General features: G+C 43.7%; 1 protein-coding gene across 1 annotated transcript in view; it reads left to right on the top strand.

The window, feature by feature from the left end:
* LOC147361875 (ATP-binding cassette sub-family C member 4-like) overlaps positions 1-21,874 on the top strand; it is a 122,192-nt gene that overhangs the window by 21,832 nt on the left and 78,486 nt on the right. The window contains exons 8-14 of the mRNA XM_086328419.1: positions 2,362-2,456; positions 2,680-2,766; positions 11,742-11,838; positions 15,676-15,873; positions 17,203-17,343; positions 18,103-18,140; positions 18,835-18,929. Of these exons, the coding sequence (XP_086184545.1) occupies positions 2,362-2,456; positions 2,680-2,766; positions 11,742-11,838; positions 15,676-15,873; positions 17,203-17,343; positions 18,103-18,140; positions 18,835-18,929 (751 nt within the window). The remainder of the gene's footprint in view (positions 1-2,361; positions 2,457-2,679; positions 2,767-11,741; positions 11,839-15,675; positions 15,874-17,202; positions 17,344-18,102; positions 18,141-18,834; positions 18,930-21,874) is intronic.

Consider the following 21,874-nt stretch of genomic DNA (forward strand, 5'->3'; position numbering starts at 1 on the left):
TGTGCCCTAACTGTGCTAAGTGAATGTGTGGATTTAGGTGCTTTTTCTAGAACATAGTTAAGGTTGCTGTGCTATGATGTGTTACTATTTTGTTAAGCAAAATGAAACAATGTAGAATCAAAGCATAAAAGCTGAATGGAACAGTTTGCAAGGACTTCAACAGTGAAACAGAGGCCAATAACTCTGTAGGTGTGTGTGTGTGTGCATGAATGTAGGTCTGGGAACCTATTTAAAGTGGCTCATTGTTGTTCATGAAAACCAAATCAAGAGATGGTAATAACTTCTGAACTTGTCAAAGAAAGAAAATAAAATAATGATGAATTTTCATGACAGATCAGTTGCTGCCTTTCATTGGATGTACCCCAGTTAAGTTTTGAGTGAGCAGGGACCCTGTGTGTCTGTGTGCCTGTCAGGGAGGGTTATGATGGACACTCTTTCTTCTCTTTATGGTCATGTGTTTGCATGTTATGACCCACAATGTGAATGTGGTCCCACTGTTGGTTTGATGGGAAAATAGGCATCAGCCACCAGTAGCAAGTTGCAATCAATTCCAGTCCTTTTTCCATTTATAGAGGGTGTTCTCACTTTTGAGTTTAGTGACTCTTGTTTTTGTAGCACATTCTGTAGAAGAGGAATGTGAGACTTAGGGAGATCAAAGGACTTGTTTCTCATGCAGACTCCAGTGTGCTACCTGCTTTCTCCCCAAATTTGCTAAAGTAGAGACAGAGGGAGCACGTCATCTGCAGAAAGGTACTGCTGTGTATCTTAGGTTGATGCCTGAGGGGTTTAGTAGATAATTCAAAGATTTCTAACATAATAATTGTGTAACTTAAACCTGATTATCTTGTCATTTGGGTGATATTGTTGTCATTTTTTAAAAAATTTCCCCAGATACTCTTGGGAAAATAGACTGATTTGTCCATTTACTTCTTAAATAATATTCAAATATAACTTATGGTAGATTCCCAGATTCTCAAGTCAAAGCTTCATATCCTTCTTAACTTTTGAGATTTTCCTGCTTTCACAGATAAGCATCTGCTTAGTCCAGCTGATATGCTTGGTGTACATCGAGCAGACTGTTTCTTTCCTTTTGGTTTTCCTGCCCAACCTACTCTTCTGCTCCCATTTCTTATACAGACCTTGTCTGTCATTGTATGACTTGCCTTAAGTATCACTGTGACGACATTGGCGAGGTGTTATCCCTTCTCTGAAAGTGAGAAGCAGAGACCAAGATCAGGACAACTGGTAACTTGAGATAAAACAAGTCCTGTGCCTTCACCTCCTGGGCCTCCAGCTCTCACACCTGTGTCTCTAGCACAGACCTTTGCACCTGCATGTCCAGCTTCACCATGACATCACCGAGAGCTCGTCTCAGCTTGTCCACAAGTGATGTCTCCTAAACCTGCCTCCACCATCTTCCCCAGCTCATTAAATGGAGACCCTGTCCGTCCCCCTCCTCACCCCAGACACCACAGTCTCCTCTGATAGCCCACACCCATCCTGTCAGCAGGTCTCACAACTCTGCCTTCCAAATGTGTCTGGAGTGTGACCCCGTCTCTCCATTCCCACTGTTCTCTAGCTTATTCCAGTAATGTCCTCACTTGTATCTGCCCTCACCCTTTCCCAATTACTGCCTGGTTTCTGCAAAGCACAGGAGTTTCATTGTAAACCTCAGACCGTGTCAGTCCTCCCCTCCCCCTCCTCCTCTTACTAGAGTGCCCCCAGGCTCCTCCTGCTCTGTCTCTGCCCTCACTCCCCTCATTCTTACTCTGCTCTGCTCTCCTGCCTCCTTGTCCTGAACACCTTGGGCACCTCCCTGTGGTCCCTGCACCCACCCCTTCATCTGTGAGGAGCAGCCTCTCCAGGTCTGCCTGAGCCCCAGCCCCCACCCCCAGATCTGCTCACACCCACTCTGAGCAGAGCCCTCCCAATCCAGTGTGGACTCACTTCCCTCCTTCACTCTCCATCCCCCTGAGCTGGCTTCCTTTTCCTTCTTGTCCTGGATACTTATGCTCAGGTTAATTTTCCATATCATCCACCTCCTACCATGGAAAGAAATTCTAAGGGCTCTGTTTTCTCATGGATGAATTCATTGTGCCCAGAACGGTGCCTGGTGTATATTCAATCCTCAGTAAATACATGTTAAAGTGGTAAAATGCATAAATGCTTTGAAAAAATACAGAATGAAAACAAGTGAAAAGCCCTGAGAGTTTAATTTTCCTGGTTACAGTATAGTCACTATGAAATAAGCCCATTGCTGTTGATTAAACACTTGTATGAAGAACTTATGCTAAAAGGTTAGGATGGCAGGAGAACACATTTTAAATGTTTTTCTTTTTCCCCTTTTCTATCCCCATACAGGATTTTCAGAATTTGAAGGAAAGAGATCTAACTGTGACAGGAGATGGAGGAACCCCGCTGAGTGAAGGCCAGAAAGCCCGGGTCAGCCTTGCCAGGTAAATGGGGTTTCAGTTGCCATCCTACCCCTCTTCCTCTGCAGCTCCTAGTGGACGTGAGCAGGTAGACCCCGCTCACCGGGTAGGCCTGTGTGAAGCAGGGTCTTGGCCCTTTCCCTGGGCTCCAGGAAGGAACATGAAGTTGTTGGACGCCATCATGATTCAGAGATGAGACCCAGGGAGTGTGAAGTGTCTTCTCTTGATGTCTCTCTACATTTTCTAGAGCTGTGTATCAGGACGCAGACATCTACCTCCTGGATGATCCGCTCAGCGCAGTGGATGCAGGAATCAGCAGGCACTTGTTTGAACAGTGAGTTTGCACCCGTTTTACATCATTTCTTCTTTCCAGGAACCTGTAGGGATCAGGGAAGGGAGCTCAGGAAGGTCTTTGTGCTCCAGGAGACTCAGCTCCCTCTGCCCTGGTGTTCCTCTCTCTACTCCCTTCCCTCCATAGAAGATCCATCCTAGAGAAACCTTACATCATGATGAGGTCAGGACAGGAAAATACAGCAGGTGCTTCCAGTGTGTGGAGGACAGTGGGGTCCATGCTTTAGGGAGTGAGGGATAGATCGAAGATTCCTCCATGACTTGTAGTTGATGGATCCAGACCCCAGGGATAAGAAGGGCAATGTAAAATTTTTAAATCAGAGAGTAGGACTTGGTAACCTGGTAACCAGCCCTTTTCCTCCATCGTGTGTTCAAGGCACCTTAGAAGTGAAGTTTTCAGTACTGACATAGGACTTCTTTGAAAAGACTTTTGGTTTATGCTTATGAATTAATCTGTTGGTTTGGAAATACTTAATAAAGACTAGAATTTGCAAATGATTTATTTCACATCTGAATATGATTCAATTATTTAACATTGCTTAATGGATTCTTCAGAGAAGGCAATGGCACCCCACTCCAGTACTTTCGCCTAGAAAATCCCATGGACTGAGGAGCCTGGTGTGCTGCAGTCCATGGGTTCGCTAGAGTCAGACACGACTGAGTGACTTCACTTTCACTTTTCACTTTCATGCATTGGAGAAGGAAATGGGAACCTACTCCAGTGTTCTTGCCTGGAGAATCCCAGGGATGGGGGAGCCTGGTGGGCTGCCATCTATGGGTCGCACAGAGTCGGACATGACTGAAGCGACTTAGCAGCAGCAATGGATTCTTACTAGAATTAATACTTAGACCCTCATGTAGGGTAACCTTGAATTTGAAACTTGATATCTTGGTTAAAGTCCTGACTGTCACTTGGTTCTGGAATTTGTTGTCAGTGGCTCTTTCTTGGCCACAGAACTCCTGAAGGAGAAGAGCTCTGATGCTTTTCTGTCCTAACACACGCTGACTGAGGCCTCTGGTGGAGTCTAGACTGGCCTGTTTGAAAGCCTCATGAATTTTCTTTTTCTGAAACAGCCTCCACATCTACCCCACAGTTAGTTCCCTTGCTGTCGTTCACCTTGTAAAGCCAAAGAGCCTTCCAGCTGCACTTATTAATGTCCTGCTGTATACACTGAGATCGATGCCCTTACAGATGTTCCTACACAAAACCTCTCAGTTTACAAGGAGGATGGTGAGCCAAGAGAGGGTAAGGACCACACTGGGCCGAATAAGGGAGACTAGGACACCCAGCTCTCATTCCTGCCTCTGAGGAACCTGTCTCTATGTGGAGCTTGTTAACACAGATGCCTGGGAAAGCTCAGCAGAATCACGGTTTAGAAAGTTTCCATACAGGGTAGGAAGTACTAAGTGGAAATGGAAGTGGCAGCTGGAGGCTTTCACTGAAGTTGGAAAGCTCCCTGTGCCCGGAGCTGGGCGGGCAGTGCCCTGGGGGCCTTCAGGCTGGGTGGGTGTGTGTGGAGGCTGAGAAGAGGACCCAGTCCTTTGCTGAAGGAAAAGGAGAAGCTCAGGTGTGGTGGGAGGAGGAAGCAGGGCTGTGAGGAGGACAGCAGGCATGTCCTCACCTGGAGGAGGCGGGGTGTTCAGCAGAGAGAAGCTGTTTGGGAATTCTCATTGTCAGGTCCTATGTTAGTTTCTAGGATTGTGTCCATCCAGGCTGCTCTCACAGGAACCAGAGCTGGGTGGCTTAGAAATAATGGAAGTTTATCTCTCTCGGTTCTGGAGGCTGAGAAAGTCCAAGTCAGGGTGCTGGCAGATTCAGCGTCTGGTGAGGGTCTGATTCCAGTGTCCTCTTGTGCTGGAAGGGTGAGGGAGCCCTGTGGTTCCTTTTATCAGGACACTAATCCGTTTCATGGAGGCTCCACCCTCATGACCTGATCACCTCCTGATGGCCCCACCTCCTAATACCAAGAAAGTGAAGATTAGGTTTTAATGCATGCATTTTGAGGACAAAAACATTCACTCTACCAAGTTGTCACAGATGGAGGTGCTTAGAGAACAGAAATTGATTCTCTCAGGGTTCTTGAGGCTGGGAGTTCAGCACATGGGCAGCTTTGGACTCTGTGGCGGCCACCGCATGGTGTCCTCACGTGGTCTCCCCTCTGTCCTCGAGCACCCCTGTGTCTCTGTCCTTTTTTTAAAAAAAATTTTTATTGAAATATGGTTAATTTACAATATTGTGTTACTTTCTTTGTACAGCAAAATGGCTCAGTTATACACAGCTATACATTCTTTTTAATACTCTTTTCCATTATGGTTTATCTCAGGATATTGAATATCCTGAATATAGTTCTCTGCACTGTACCATAGAACCATGTTGTCTGTCCATTATGGGGTCACACAGAGTCGGGCACGACTGAAGCGACTTAGCAGCAGCAGCAGCAGTTTGCATCTGCTAACCCCAAATTCCCAGTCCATCCCTCCCCCACACCCCCTCCACCCATGCAACCCCACGTCTGTTCACTGTCTGTGAGTCTGTTTCTGTTTTATAGATAGGTTCATTTTTGCCTTATTTTAGATTCCACATATAAGTGATATGTGATATCTTTCTCTTTCTGACTTACTTCACTTAGTATGATAAAGTCTAGGTCCATCCACACTTCTGCAAATGGTATTCTTTCTTTCTTTTTGTTTTATGGCTGAGTAGTATTGCATCGTCTATATGTATCACATCTTCTTTACCCATTCATTTGTCTATGGACATTTAGGTTATTTCCATGTTTTGGCTATTGTGAATAGTTTTGCTATGAACATAGGGTTGCATGTGTCTTTTTGATATATAGTTTTCCCCAGATATATGCCCAGAAATGGGATTACTGGATTATAAGATAATTCTGTTTTTAGTTTTCTGAGGAATCTCCATAATGTTTTCCATAATGCCTGCAACAACTAATAATCCCACCAGCAGTGTAAGAGGGTTCTCTTTACTCCATTCCCCCTCAGCCACTGTTATTTTAATGCTGGCCATTCTCACTGGTGTGAGGTGATACCAGATTGTAGTCTTGATTTGCATTTCTCCAATAATTCACAATGGTGAGCTTCTTTTGGCCATCTGTGTCTGTCCTTTGGAAAAAATGTCTATTTAGTTTTTCTGCCTAAAAAAAAGGCAGTTTAGTTTTTGATTGGATTTTTTGTTGTTGTTGCGTTATATGAGCTGTTTGTATATTTTGGAAATTAAGCCCTTGTTGGTCACATTATTTGTAGTATTTTTTCCCATTCTATAGGTTGTCTCTTTATTGTATTTATGGTTTCCTTTACTGTGCAAAAGCTTGTAAATTTGATTAGGTCCTGTTTGCTTACTTTTTTTTTTAATTAAAAATAATTATCTGTTTATGGCTGTGCTGGCTCTTTGTTGGTGGAGGTTTCCCTCTAGTTGTGATGAGCAGGGGCTTCTCTCTAGTTGCAGTGTGTGGGCTTCTCATTTCAGTGGCTCCTCCTGAGCAGAGCACTGGCTTTAGACTGTGTGGGCTCAGTAGGTGAGGCTTCTGGGCCCCAGAGCACAGGCTCAGTAGTTGTGGTGCATGGACTTAGTTGCACCATGGCATGTGGGACCCTCCTGGACCAGGGATCGAAACCATGTCTCCTGCATTGGCACACGGGTTCTTTACCAGTGAGCCACCAAGAAAGCCCTTTTTGTATATTTTTGCTTATATTTCTACTGCCTTAGGAGAAAATGTTGGTATAATTTATGTCAGAGAATGTTTGCCTCTAATATCTTCTAAAGTTTTATGGTATCACATCTTATGATTAAGTCGTTAAGCCATTTTGAGTTTATTTTTGTGCATGGAGGGAGGGTGTGTTCCAACTTCATTGATTTGCAGTCCTGTGTCTCTGTCCTTGTGTCTTAGTCTCCACTTCATCTAAGCACACCAGTCAGATTAGATTAGGTCCAGTATAATTGAGGGTAATGATTAACTCTTTAAAGTCCCTGTCACCAAATTCTAAGAAACTGATGGTTAAAGTGTCAAGTGAATCTCAGAGATAGCCAAGTGAAGAGACTTCAGAGCCCTGGATATGAGGAGCTGGGATTCCATGTCCTCTAAGCAGAGGTCGTTAGTCTTTGGTGGAACCTGCCCAGGTGTAAAACGTGCTCAGTGTTGGGGTGATGAAAGAGTCGTGGAGATGGATGGTGGTGATGCCTGCACAACTATGTGAATGTACTTAGTGCCACTGGGCTGTATGCTTAAAATTGTTAAAATGGTAAATTTCATGTTATATACATTGTAACACTTATACAAACATGCATAGTAGCACTGAATCTTTGAGAACATGAGAGAACAGGGCAGATGACACATGGCGTGGCCTCCAGTTCTCTGATCTGACCTCCCACCTTCTCCTGTTCATGACTTGATGAATTTTTCATTAGAGAAGTGCCTGTGTCTTATCATGAGTTCAGTGACAGGAGCTAGTGCTATGACAGTGATTCCCTACCCCCACCCTCCTGGCATTGTGAGTATCTCAGCCTCTTTATTCCTAGGACCCGACCTTGAACTCACAAATGTGTGTCACCCCATCTTGTGAACATCTGCACAATTTCCCCATCAAGGTGGGAACAGATGCTACTGGCTGTTGCATCCATGTCACAGGGGAAGGCAATTAGTGTGAAGTACAGTGTGCTGATCACAGAAGTTCTCTTGAGTTCTTTTTTGAACACAGGAGCTATTTATAAAATCCTCTCAAATATTTTGGGTGTCCCACTTTGGATATATTCTTGAGAGAAGCAGGCTTAAGACAGTTGTGTTAATCAGAACCACATTCTCTATGGTGATTTAAAGCAAAAGCAGAGAATATAAAAGCAATTTAGGAAATCACTCAGCAGCAGTTGGAGAGTGTTCTCAAGCTAGGGAACTGGACGAACAATATGCTGTGAGAGATGGTGGTCATGTGGAAGCTTAGTCATGTGAAGGATTTTGTATCAAAAGTGAATGAATCACACTTCTACTTACAATGAACAGATTCCTTCAGTTATGAAGGAAGGTCATTAAGGTTCGTGAGTTTTACATTATGCTGTGAACACTAAATGGATTCTGTCACCCACAGAAGATGAGTGGCTTTGGGTGAACTGATACTCTCTCACCTGTGTCCAGCTGTGGATCCTGTTCTGGTTCAGCCCCACATTCCAGACCCCCACCTCCTGCATTATCAAGTCTTCAGTTCTGTCCTGATCAGACTCACATGCTGCTGTCTACACAGCTCACCCTCCTGCTCCAGCCTTTCTCAGACCCCTCTTCACATTCGGGAAGCAGCTCCAGGTCCTCAGACAGAGAACAGGCTTCCTTGCCGTCTGCCCCCGCAGCCTTTCCAGCTCTACCCCCACTCGGTGTGTGGCTGTGCGGGCTCTGTGGGGTCCTTTCTCACCCCCTCTGTCTGTGCACATTGGTCCCTCTGTCCCAGAGCCAGGGAGCAGTGCACAGGACACAGAAGGAAGGTGGCCCTGCCATTCCCTCCCACTCCTCCAGGGGACGCCCCTGCCCTCTGTCTTCCCACAGCCCTCAGTGGATGCCCTTGACCATTTATGAGTGCCCTCACCTGCCCCCAAGCTATGAATGCAGGAAGGTGCCTCAGCCCAGCGTGTTCTGTCCCATGACCCCTGCACTTGCTGTGTCTTTTTCCAGGATGTTCTCCCAGAGAGTCTCAGGGCTCCCGTGTCTCCCCAGAAAAGTGAAAGTCACTCAGTCATGTCGGACTCTTTGTATAGTCCGACTTCACGGACTGTACAGTCAATGGAATTCTCCAGGCCAGAATACTAAAGTGGCTGGCCTTTCCCTTCTCCAGGGGATCTTCCCAACCCAGGGATCAAATCCAGGTTAGCAGCTGAGCCACAGGGGAATCCAGCAATACTGGAGTGGGTAGTCTATCCCTTATCCAGCATATCTTCCCAGGAAATGAACTAGGGTCTCCTGCATTGCAGGCAGATTCTTTACCAGCTGAGCTGTCAGGGACCAGCCCTTATATAGGATTATATGTGGGATTATAGGATTAACACAGCCTTTATATAGGAATAGCAGTTAAACAACTGGTTGCTGCTCAGTAATTTCTATGGCATGACTTGGAAATCTTTACTCTAAAAACTCGGATTCATTTTGATGTTTGGCAAAACTAATACAATATTGTAAAGTTTAAAAATAAAATAAAATTAAAAAAAGAAAAAAAAATAAAAACTTGGAAAATAGTGTATTTTCCTAATGATTTGGATAAAAGCATTATCTAGGAAAAATTCAAAGCCAGCAACTGATCACTTTGTTATAATTATTTATGTTACCTCATCTGTGATGGAATGTTAAGAAGAAAACAATTTAAAACTTTTGTGTTGGTCTATTTTGGACTTTACAGCCCATTAGATTTAATTAACATATGCCTTCCTAGACTACTGGCAGGTAATTATGAATTAAGGAGAAAAAAATTCTATTTAAAAGCTTTAGTATTAAATCTGAAAAAAGTGTTAGTCAAGAAACTTAGTATGAACACTTAACTAACACATGTTAAAGGGTAAACATGAATCCTTTTGGACTTAATGAAGCGATGGTTTGTGTGTTGAGTCCTGGGGTCCTGATTCTGATCACAGACCCAGTGTCCAGAGTGTCCCCTTAGGACTCTGTCCTGAGTCCAAAGCACAGGGCCACTTGTGGTTAGGGAGGAGCAGAGAAGGGGGCTGACGTTTACTGAACGTGTTGGTGGTTTGACTTCTCAGAACATGTGGATGAAGTTGTCACTGACATTCTGAGATGAAGAAAATGAAGTTTAGTTGCTTGTCTGACATCGTCAGACTCCTGAGAGGGACTGAGCTGCAGCCTGCTGCCTCCAGATTCTCCATCTGACTCGCTCACAGGCTGAGGTGTGGCCCATGCTCCTGAGATTTGCTCTGCAAGGGGCTTAGGTTCCCAGAGTACCTGCCTGGAGCCCTGCCCATGGTCAGCGGGGTGCCAGACCTGGACGCTCGCTTCCCTAGAGGGGTTGTGGACCCTGTGGGATGAGACTGGGGCTGAGTTCCTAGGGGTCTGCTTTTAAAAGGTAGGAGCAGTTGTAATTTTTTTTTCTGTGAAAAAAATTTAAGGTTGAATAGTGAGGGGGGTTTTGACTATAGAGAACTGGTGGGTGCTCTGAGCTGTTGGATGATTTCCATTTTGATTGGGGCCATTTGGGTTCTGTTCTTTTATTTTCATGTTTGGAAGGTGTTCAGTCCTAATGAAAGAAGTCTTGCTTCCTGTTTGGGACTGGGAATTTTGCAGAGACTGATGGAGGCCACACTAGGATTTAGTTTCTGTCTAAAGTTCTTTGGGAGCAAGTGTTTAGCAAATGCACTGTGGCAAAGATTACAGAGAATCTATTAGTTTTTTTCATTGCTAATATTTACATAATTGATTATAATCATGTAGAAAGTTGCCCTAGAATGTACACATTTTTATATGACATAGATCCCTCTTCTCTCATTCCCACATAGCGATGAAATAGTATTTTAGTTCAGTCAAATTTAGGAATCTCAGTATTAGTTGCTTTTCTTTATGAAACATGTAAATAATTGTTAAGCTGAGTTTTAGGGGAAAAAAACAAAAACAAAACTTAGCTATTGGTGCCCCTCCTTCATTGGATTACTTTTTAGAAGTTTTTCAGTTCAGTCGCACGGTCATGTCCGACCCTTTTCGACCCCATGAACTGCAGCATGCCAGGCCTCCCTGTCTATCACCACCTCCCGGAGTTCACTGAAACTCATGTCCATCGAGTTGGTGATGCCATCCAACCATCTCATCCTCTGTAGTCCCCTTCTCCTCCTGCCCTCAATCTTTCCTAGTATCAGGGTCTTTTCAAATGAGTCAGCTCTTCTCATCAGGTGGCCAAAGTATTGGAGTTTCAGCTTCAACATCAGTGCTTCCAGTGAAAACACAGGACTGATCTCCTTTGGGATGGACTGGTTGGATCTCCTTGCAGTCCAAGGGACTCTCAAGAGTCTTCTCCAACACCACAGTTCAATAGCCATCAATTCTTTGGCTCTCAACTTTCTTTATAGTCCAACTCTCACATCCATACATGACCACTGGAAAAACCATAGCCTTGACTAGATGGACCTTTGTTGACAAAGTTATATCTCTGCTTTTTAATATGCTGTCTAGGTTGGTCATAACTTTTCTTCCAAGGAGTAAGCATCTTTTAATTTCATGGCTGCAATCACCATCTGCAGTGATTTTGGAGCCCCCCAAAATAGCCACTGTTTCCCCATCTATTTGCCATGAAGTAATGGTACTGGATGCCATGATCTTAGTTTTCTGAATGTTGAGCTTTAAGCCAACTTTTTCACTCTCCTCTTTCACTTTCATCAAGAGGCTCTTTAGTTATTCTTCATTTTCTGCCGTAAGGGTGGTGTTATCTGCATATCTGAGGTTATTGATATTTCTCTCCTAGCAATCTTGATTGCAGCTTGTCCGTCATCCAACCTGGCATTTCTCATGATGTACTCTGCATATAAGTTAAACAAGCAGGGTGACAATATACAGCCTTGACGTACTCCTTTTCCTATTTGGAACCAGTCTGTTGTTCCATGTCCAGTTCTAACTGTTGCTTACTGACCTGCATACAGTTTTCTCAAGAGGGAGGTCAGGTGGCCTGATATTCCCATCGCTTAAAGAATTTTCCACAGTTTATTGTGATCCACACAGTCAAAGGCTTTGGCATAGTCAGAGTTAGGTTCAAATTTACTGGGGATGAGTTAGGTTCAAATTTACTGGGGATAAATGTAAGAACCTAGTAAGATTAATTGATTTATGTTTAATTTTTATTATTGATTTGGTTTTAAACTGCAGATTTTTGACTACTGTGTAGTCTGTCTTATTTTTTTCAAAATATAAGTTTCCGGTTTGAAGCACCCCATTAATGTGCATTTGCATACTGTGCCTTTTGCATTTGTAGGTGTATTCGTCAGGCCTTGAAGGAGAAAATCACAATCTTAGTAACTCATCAGTTGCAGTACCTAGAAGATGCAAGTCAGATTCTGATACTGAAAGATGTAAGTGGTTTCTAGAAGTCTGGGGAATTGCTTTTCTCTCAGGTGTGTTGAAGAACAGACCTCCCCACAGGTCATTCTCCTTGGATTCATGGTAAACACCCCCTTCTCAGAGTAGGTGGTGTTCATGCCTTGGAGGATGAACCCAAAGACCTGTAACCCCCAAGGCTCCTGTCCATGGGAATCTCCAGGCAACATTACTGGAGGGGGTGGCCATGGCCTCCTCCAGGGAATCTTCCTGACTCAGGGATCAAACCCGAGTCTCTTGCTATTGAATCCTGTCTCATTGGCAGTCGGGTTCTTTACCACTGGCACCACCTGGTAAGTCCAGAAATGTCACTGCTGCTGCTGCTGCCAAGTCGCTTCAGTCATGTTTGACTGTGTGACCCCATAGATGTCAGCCCACCAGGCTCCCCAATCCCTGGGATACTCCAGGCAAGAACAGTGGAGTGGATTGCCATTTCCTTCCCCAATGCAGGAAATGTCACTACTACACTCTAAGTCACATAAACCCTAAAGTATATAAAAGTGCAACAGTATTACTAAATCGTCACTGTTCTGATGAAATCTGTTAAGGATAATGATTCAATTTTGTTTAGAAGTTTTCATTTTCCTTTCACAACTTAAGTCAAAATGTATCACTTAGAAATTAGAGATACTAACATCTGATTGTATCTAAGTGATTGTTATACATAGTTTGCCTAAAGAGCATCTTCCATTAACACCAGAAGCCAGGTTGGGTATCCAAGCACTCAGGTCAGAGATGCCCACTCTGCTGGTGTTGCCAGTTGCTGGTCCCCCTGCCCAGGTCTCTATGTGCCCAATACGTGTGGGAGCCTATGCAACAGGAGGACAAGGCCCTGCTTTCACTGGGCTCCTGTTCTTATGGGGAAGATGTGACAGAGAGAGAGGTGGGCTAACATCCTGGCTGCCTCCCTGAAGAGATGGTGCCTTACGGGGTCTGAGTGACATGAAGGTGGGGGCCACATTGTCACCTGGGGGAGGGGGGTCTGAGGCAGGGGGTCCTAAGGAAGGCAGACTCCCTAAGGAAGGAGCTGACTGGGCAGGTTGGAGGAATGGCAGGAAGACCAGAGTGTCTGAGGAGAGTGAGCAGGGGACAGAAGGGAGCTGGTCTCTGAGCAGTGGACAATGGGCGGTTGTGGGATGGAAGCCATCGGATGGTCCAGAACAGAGGAGGGATGTGATCTGATGTGGATTTGAAAGATTCCTCTGATGGTCACTGGAGGGGTGACAGAAGAAGTAATTAGGAATCTTAGTAAAGCTGAGGAGACAGAAGTGTGGGCTCAGGCTAGAGTATCAGTTTCTAGAGCTGCTGTAACCAAGCACCGCAAACTGGGTGACTTAAAACAACAGAAGTTTATTGTCTCCTTGTTCTGGAGGCTACAAGTCCCAAATCTAGGTGCTGGCATGGCTATGCTCTCCTGAAGGCTGCAGGGGAGATTCCTTCCCTCCAGCCTCTGGTATTCACTGGCCTTCCTTGGTGTTCCTTGGCTTCCAGCTACAGCACTGTGGTCTCTGCCTCTGATGTCACATGGTCATTGTCCCCATGTTTGTCTGAGTCTCATAAGAACATCAGTCATATTGGATATAGGGTCACCCTACTCCAGGGTGACCTTATCTTAACTTGATTATATCTGCAAAGATCCTGCTTCCAAATAAGGTCATGTTCACAGGTGTCATGTGTGAACTTATCTTTTTGAGGAGGGGGCACCATCCAACCCACAACTCCTAGCATGGTTGGGGGTGGGGTGGAGAGTAGTGAGAAGTATTCAGACTTAGAGGTCGTTTGACGCTTCACTCCTTGGCTTGTTTGCCTCTGTGTCTTAGCACCTTTGTCATTAATCCCTGACTGTTCCACAGGCTCTTGGTCAAATTCTCGACTTAAGAAATGAATCTCTGCTCTAAGAAAGATTATTAGAATGCAGAACCTCTGTCTCTCTGGAAGCAGTTCCATGTGTTGACTCCTACCTGCTCCTCTAGGAATGGGAAGGGGGTGGTGGTTAAGGTTTTCTGAGCTTGAGAGCAGTTGATTTCATGTGCAGAGAGTGCAATTCTAGTGTGCAAATCCCAGTGTTGACAGTGTTATGAGCACAGGATCAGTGGGCAAGAGAATAACCTATTTATTCCATCCCTAGATGTTTTAGGGTCCCCTTATTACTTCCTTTGAGGACACTACCCCCAATTTTACTACTAACAAAACAACTATTTGTCCACTGGTGAATACTCCTGCATGAGTGGGGTCCATCCTTAGTGTTTGTTTGGTCCGTCTCTCACAGCAGAGGGGGGGATGGCTGCCCCCTTGTCCCCTTGGAATTGTCAGTGCTTGGCTGCTGAGTGAAATTGCTGTCTTTGTACTACCAGTCATTTCATTGTGTATATTACAGATATCAAGTGGTGAGCACTAATTTCCTTGAAGAGGTGTATGAATTTTGCCTCCCAAGTGGAACAAGACACACCATATCCTACATACGTTTCTAGTTCTGAAGTATCAGATGGTACCCAGATGCTTCACTGGGTTTCTCCCATTGGCTCACCTCAGGGGAAAGGGTGAGAGGAGTCCCAACCAGGGTCCGGAGTCGTCTTCCATCTTACCACTGTTGACCAGAGCTGCTTGCATTTGATGAGTTTTGCATCCTGGGATTTTTCTCCTATATGTTTTGTTTGCCACTGAGTGATTCAGGTGTGTCTTGCTTAGGGGTCAGAAAATAGTGAAACATATTTTTTTATATGACTTTCTAAGGGAGGGAAACTGTGCAAGGATCTGTCACTCGTGTTCGAAGAACATGATGAGATTGGCTATAGCTTAAGCAGTTGCCTGCTTTGGGGAAGGCTGGTTGGCTGCTTGTGGTTGGTTGGTCTTAAGTTTTTCTCTCGGATCTGAGTGCACTGATTCTGGCTTAGGTTTTGGTTTGTGGACACAGACTGCCAAGGCTTTAGAGCCACCCCAGCCCCATGGCCTCCTTGTTTAATTACTTTAAAAGGTGGAATATTGAATTTTAAGTTGGAAACTTGCTGAGTGTCTGGGGACAGTTGTAGACCAAGGAGAGGCCTCTCTTGGATTTTCTGTCCGGGACTGGTTCCTGTTATCCCAGCCGGGCACATGATAGTGTGACAGTGACAGTGGTCAGTGAAGATTTAATGAGAGACTCTTACCCATATGCAGATGTGCTGGTCCCCACCTCTGGGTTAAGTTTAAATTTCTTTCCTGGAATATCCTCCCCAGTTGACTGTTTTTAAAAATTCTGCTTCTCACCTAATGTGCTGTATGTGCTTAGTCATTCAAGTCATGTCAGACTCTTTGTGACCCCATGGACCCTCTGTCCATGGGATTTCCCAGGCAAGAACACTGGAGTGGATTGCCATGCCCTCTTCTAGGGGATCTTCCCAACCCAGGGGTCGAACCCAGGTCTCCCACATTGCAGGCATATTCTCTACTGTCTGAGCCACCAGGGAGGCTTCTCTCAATTCCCATGTTGTCTGTAGAGACTGTGCTGATCCTTACACCAAACTCTGTGCTTTTTGCTTCCCCAAGTGCCCAGGGTACTTAGGTCAATGACCTGCATTTTAAACACACAAGCACATGTTTCTTTCATATCCCCTAGCACCTAACACAGGGTTTGGCAGAGAACACAATGCTCAGTTCTATACTGAGTTGACTGAACTAGATTTTTCAACAAGACTTCTAGACTCAGGGATTTTTTTTTTTTTTTTACAAAAACCACAATTTAAGGCCACATAACTTTTCTTGACTAGTATTTAGCTTGTTTTAATATTATCAAATGTAAATTAATTCCTCTCAATTTTTTTTTTTTATTTTAGGGCAAAACAGTGAAAAGGGGGACTTACTCTGAGTTCCTGAAATCTAGGGTAGATATTCTTTCCCTTTTTGACAACGGGAATAAGCAATCTGAACCATCTCCAGTTCCAGGAACTCCCACTCTGATTTCCAAGTCTTTGAGTTGGTCTCTACAGTCTCCTAGACCCTCATGGAAGGATGTAGCTCCAGAAGACCAAGATGTGAGTTTCTATCCATCAGTGTGCCCTGGTCTTTCTGCTCTTGGTGGCTTCATGGACCTTCAGTCTGCTTCTCTAATGATATCTTCATTTTTCCCAAAGTAGACCCTTAAGTTCCCAAAGTCTTATTCCATGGAATTCATGGGAAAGCATGAAGGGAGCAAGCCTGTTTGTGGTTCTCCTTTGGGTGTAGTTGGAAAACCTTATGGAGGTCAGTAGTGGGTGCACTGCTGTGCATTTCTGGGTACATGTGGCTCACACTGATTGAGAACTCTTCAGTTTACCATGGTTGTGTCCTACTTGCTCTCATGGCTCCCAACTTCCCTTATGCATCCAGAAGCTTAATATGAAGACTACCTTAGACTGAGTCCTGCTGTTGCCATAGTAAATCATCTATTTTTCCTGTATGTTGGAATGTTCTAGCACTGCATATGACTAATGGTAGTATTTTGCCTTGGTGTCAGATGGTTTGTGATAGGTCAGAGGTAACGTGCAAAGGACCTGACACATGATAGACACTTTGGTGTTAGTTCCCGTTCTCCTTTCTTCCCCTTGAAGACCGACAACCACATCTTATCAACCTTGGATCCAGTGGCCAGGGTAGAGTAGAACATTTTAGGCTCCCGTGACTCCATAATGCATTCTAAGTGCTCCAGACAGAAATGCAGAAATATACTAGAGCTCCCTTAAAATACACAGATGTTCTTTGATATCCAAACCCAGGAGCCTGGCTGATTCTGATAATTACTGGGATTAGCTGTTAACTTTCTAAACTCAAGAATCACTCTGAAATTTCAGAATCAAATAGATTCAGATCATACATTTGCAATGTGCTATCCAAACTGATTATTCCAGCCCTCTCTGTGATCTCAGTTTACTGTATTTGGCTAGTATTTTGAGCCTGTGTTTTCTGTTTCTATCATTGAGTGACACAAGTCATCTAGAGGGATATATTAGCTCCATATCATTTTGTGTGTTATTTTAGAGCAAACTTCTGCATTTCTACATTAATTGATTTTGTTGTGTGTGTGCTGAAAGTCATGATCTATTTTAAGCAAAGCTACCCAACAGTGAATAACCTTGTGAGGATATTCTTTTATTTCTAATAGATTTCTAGAAGTAGGATGGCTGTGTCCAGGGGTAAATGCATATGTGATTTGGCTAGATATTCCCACACCCTTCTCCATAGGAGATGGGCCATCCTGCACTCCTGCCAGTGTATGCGATGTGTCTGTTTCCCCACAGTTTTGCAGTGGAGGGCAGTGTTGAACTCTTGAAATTTGGGGTTCATTATATAAAATTTCATCTCTCACTGCCATGTTTCCCTTCTAGACTGAGAACATACAGGTTACACTACCTTTAGAAGACCAGTTGGAAAGAAAAGTGGATTTTAAGACCTATGCAAGTTACTTCACAGCTGGTGCTCACTGGTCTGTCATCATCTTCCTTATTCTAGTAAACATCGCAGCTCAGGTACGTAAGGGCGTTTATTTTGATTTGTGTACCCAGGTTGATATTTACATACTATTTATACTGCATTTTATGATTTTTTTGTGTATTAAGAGATTTGTCTCAAATAATTGGCTCATGAGGTTGTGGGATCTAGCTGGGTGAATGTGAAATCAGAAAGGCAGGCCTGTAGGCTGGAACCTCAGGCAGGAGCTGACCCTGATGTCTTGAGGCAGAATTTCTTCCTCCTCCAGGAAGCCTCAGGTTTTGCTCTAAGGGCCTTTGACTGACTGGATGAGGCAACCACAGTGTTGAGGGTGATCTCCTCTACTTAACTTCTGATGAAGGATGTGAACTACATCCACAAACTAGTGGATGTAGTTTCACGGCAACATCTAGACCAGTGTTTGGTTGAATCACTGGAGACTGGCCCAGCCAAGCTGACACTGGAACTGACCATCACTGTACCTGTCAAGCTTTTTGCTTTGAAAAATCCTAACATTTGTACTGTTATTACTGCCTTTCACAGTCTACTTGGATTTGCATTGAAATACATTATATTTGGGGAGCAAAGTCTTCTAGGGAAAAGGGGGTTTCTTTTAAACATGTTAAACTGTAACATGCTCTCCCCTGACCTGTGGTCATCTGGGCATGGGGCTTGGTGCAGACCTGAGCTGGAAGGACCATCTCCACGTTCTGGAGCCTTTCCGTCCCCCTTCCTAGTGAGCGGGGTGTGAGGCTCAGTGATGTCAGTGTGTGAATGACTGCTGTTTCCTGCTCCAGGTTGCCTACGTCCTGCAGGATTGGTGGCTTTTAAACTGGTGAGTGATTCCTGGTTTGACTGAAAGTGCTGAAAGTCTATACAAAGCCTCACTTTCCCACAAAGTCAGGGGGACTGACCCTCACGTAGTTTCCCTGAAGAAAAATGAAAGTTCCTGTGGGTGGTGTGTGATCCCCCTGTGATCTCTCCCATGTCCCTCCCTCTAGCAGCTTCTTCACAGAAAGTTTTTTTTTTTACTTTTTTTGAACTTTTAATATTGTATTGGAGTATAGCCGATCAACAATGTTGTGATAGTTGGTGAACTATCAGGTGAACTCTCAGGTGAACTATCAGGTGAACTTCTAAGGGACTCAGTCATACATATGCATGTATCCATTCTCCCCCAAACCCTGCTCACATCCAGGCTGCCACATAACACTGGGCAGAGTTCCATGTGCTGTACAATAAATCCTTGTTGGTTACCTCTGTTAAATCTAGCAATGTGTGCATGACCATCCAAACTCTCTAATTATCCTTCCCCTCAGCAACTGTAAGTTCCTTTTCTAAGTCTGTCTTCACAGACAGTTTTGAAAACTGATTCAGATTTTTAAAGGGGAGATACACACAGGGTCTTGTGAGCTGGGAAACACTTTACAGCATAAAATACATTTCTTGAATTGAGGTAAAATTTTTGATATTTGTGTAAATTCTATATATAATCTATAGTGTAATATTTCTTCTTCCCTGTTTCATAGGGCGAATGTACAAAGTGGCCTGTATTTTGGGACATATGTAGAAGAAGCCACAGATGTAATGTTTGTTCTGAACTGGTTCTTAGGAGTTTATTCAGGTAAAGTTGCGTCATCTGCTCCATTATAGCAGAGTCTAAAGTGTTTATGGAGAAGGCAGTGGCAGCCCACTCCAGTACTCTTGCCTGGAAAATCCCATGGATGGAGGAGCCTGGAAGGCTGCAGTCCATGGGGTCACTGAGGGTTGGACATGACTGAGAGACTTCACTTTCACTTTTCACTTTCATGCATTGGAGAAGGAAATGGCAACCCACTCCGGTGTTCTTGCCTGGAGAATCCCAGGGATGGGGCATCCTGGTGGGCTGCCGTCTATGGGGTTGCACAGAGTCGGACACGACTGAAGTGACTCAGCAGCAGCAGCAAGGTGTTTATAAAGAGTCTGTGTGATAAACTAGGGCTTCTAGAGTAATTCAGTAATGTATTAACTGATTGTCTTAGTCTCATTTACTCTGTGAATTAATTAGAATAATTATTTTAAAGATCTACTAGAAGAAAAGAGGTTGAATGAAGACTCTTAATTTGCTCTGTACTGGATTTTGGTAGTTAAACCAGTATTGCACATTCAGAAAATCAGCCCCTGGAAAATACATGGCTATTGTCTATTAAATAGATTGCTTTAGCTAAATCTTTTATCCACTATATGGATGGGCAAGGGGATTAGAAATGAATCCCCACCCTGTGGTTCAGGATGTTCCAATTCAGTCTAAATAACCCCTGGCTTTTATTGATCTTGGGTGAAATCCTCTGGCAGCATGGGTCCCAGTTAAAAGCATTATTCCCTACCAGGTATGCAAAGCTCCCCTTTACCACACTGGTCATCTCTTGGGCTTCACTAATTACTAGAGAAGCTAAACAGGGGAAATCCAGGGCCTGGGATCAGATTCCTTCTCTTTCTTATCTTGAGATCACAGTGTTATCTCCTCCCCAACTGTGTGATTAATTTAACATTTGGTGTGCCAGACTAATATTAGCAGGACTGTCTCTATTCACAAGAATGTTTAGACTATATATCGCATTATGTACTACTTAAAGGGTATCTTCATCTAAAATGTCCATTTGTTGATGGACATTTAGGTTGCTTCCATGCTGTGGGTTTTGTAAATATTGCTGCTATGAATATTGGGGTACATGTGTCTTTTTGAATTATGGTTTTCTCAGGGTATAGGCCCAGTTGTGAGATTGCTGGGTCATATAGTAGTTGTATTTCTAGTTTTCTAAGGTACCTCCATACAGCTCCCCATAGTGGCTGTATCAATTTACATTCCTACCAACAGTGCAAGGGGGTTGTTTTTTCTCCACACTCTCTAGCATTTATTGTTTGTGTATTTTTTGATCATGGCCATTCCGACTGGTGTGAGGTAATATCTTATTGTAGTTTTGATCAACATCTCTCTAATAGTGATGCTGACCATCTTTTCACGTGCCTCTTGGGCATCTGTATGTCTTCTTTGAAGAAAGGTCTATTTAGGTCTTCTGCCCATTTTTAATTTTTTTCCCCTGATATTGAGCTGCATGAGCTGCTTGTATATTGTGGGGACTAATCCCTGTCAGTTGCTTAGTCTGCAGTTATTTTCTCCCATTCTCAGGACTGTCTTTTCATTTCATTTATGGTACATATATACACTGGAATATTACTCATCCATAGAAAGTAAGGAAATTGGGTCATTTGTAGAGATGTGGATGGACCTAGAGTCTATCATGCAGAGTAAAGTAAGTCAAAAGAGAAAAACAAACAAAATGCTTATATTAATGCATATATATGGAATCTAGAAAAACAGTACATATAAAACTACAGGGCAGGAACAGAGTCATAGATGTAGAGAACAGATGTGTGGACACAGTGAGGGGTAGGGAGGTGGGGAAGATGAACTGGGAGATTAGGATTGGCATACATACACTACCATGTGTAAAACAGATAGCTAGTCGGAAGCTGCTGTGTAGCACAGGGAGCTCAGCTCAGTGCTCTATGGTGACCTAGACGGGAGGGATGGGGGCAAGGGAGGTCTAAGAGGGAGGGGATATATGTATACCTACAGCTGGTTAACTTCATTGTATAGCAGAAACTAACACAACAGTGTAAAGCAACTATACCCTAATAAAATTAAAACAAAAACTAAATAAAAATTTAAATATCCTCACAGAAAATGCTTTTCAAAGTTTGCTTGTACAAATGCTTGTACAAAGATTAACAAAGAGTGTGTTATGTAAAAATCCACTCACTGAAATTTGGCATTTATTTTGTTGATTGCTTGTCAAGAAACTTGAATCCACCAGCAGTTTACCTTCTGAATTGGTGGACAATGAGAGCTTAGAGAAGAAGGGAGGTATTCTGTTACACATCCATATCGGATGGTGGGCTTAAGGCAAATGGCTGTTAATGGAATTCAGGAATTTGAGCAGCTTTCAGAATTTAAATAATACTGGTCAGCTGAATGGAAAAAAGTGTTTGATGGAATATTTATTACAGAAGCTACTCCAACTCTATTTACCATTGTGGGTTGAAGAGATGTTTAGAGGGTTCTTTTAATTTTTATATGCATCAGTTCAGTTCAGTTCAGTCGCTCAGCCATGTCTGACTCTTTGCCACCCCATGGACTGTAGCCCGCCAGGCTCCTCCGTCCATGGGATTCTCCAGGCAAGAATACTGGAGTGGGTTGCCATTTCCTTCTCCAGGGGATCTTCCCAACCCAGGGATTGAACCCAGGTCTCCCACACTGCAGGCAGACGCTTTAACCTCTGAACTATCAGGGAAGCCCTTTATATGCATAGTAGAGTTCATTTATGTTATTGATAAAACATAAATTTGCATGATTATATTTGTTTACAAATGCTTTGGGGTTCTATCAAACACTTAGTGAGAGATGAATTGCTTGTTTAGATTAATTATCTCATGCCAGAATATAATTTGTAGTTTCTTACAATTCAGTTATTTAAGAGATTGTCCACTTGCAACTTAACGTGGTCTTTTTATACTCTTTAAAGTTAC

The sequence above is a fragment of the Bos grunniens genome, chromosome 12, assembly GCF_055505025.1.
Source record: "Bos grunniens cultivar Pamir isolate PY7600 chromosome 12, Bosgru_T2T1.0, whole genome shotgun sequence".
NCBI lineage: Eukaryota > Metazoa > Chordata > Mammalia > Artiodactyla > Bovidae > Bos > Bos grunniens.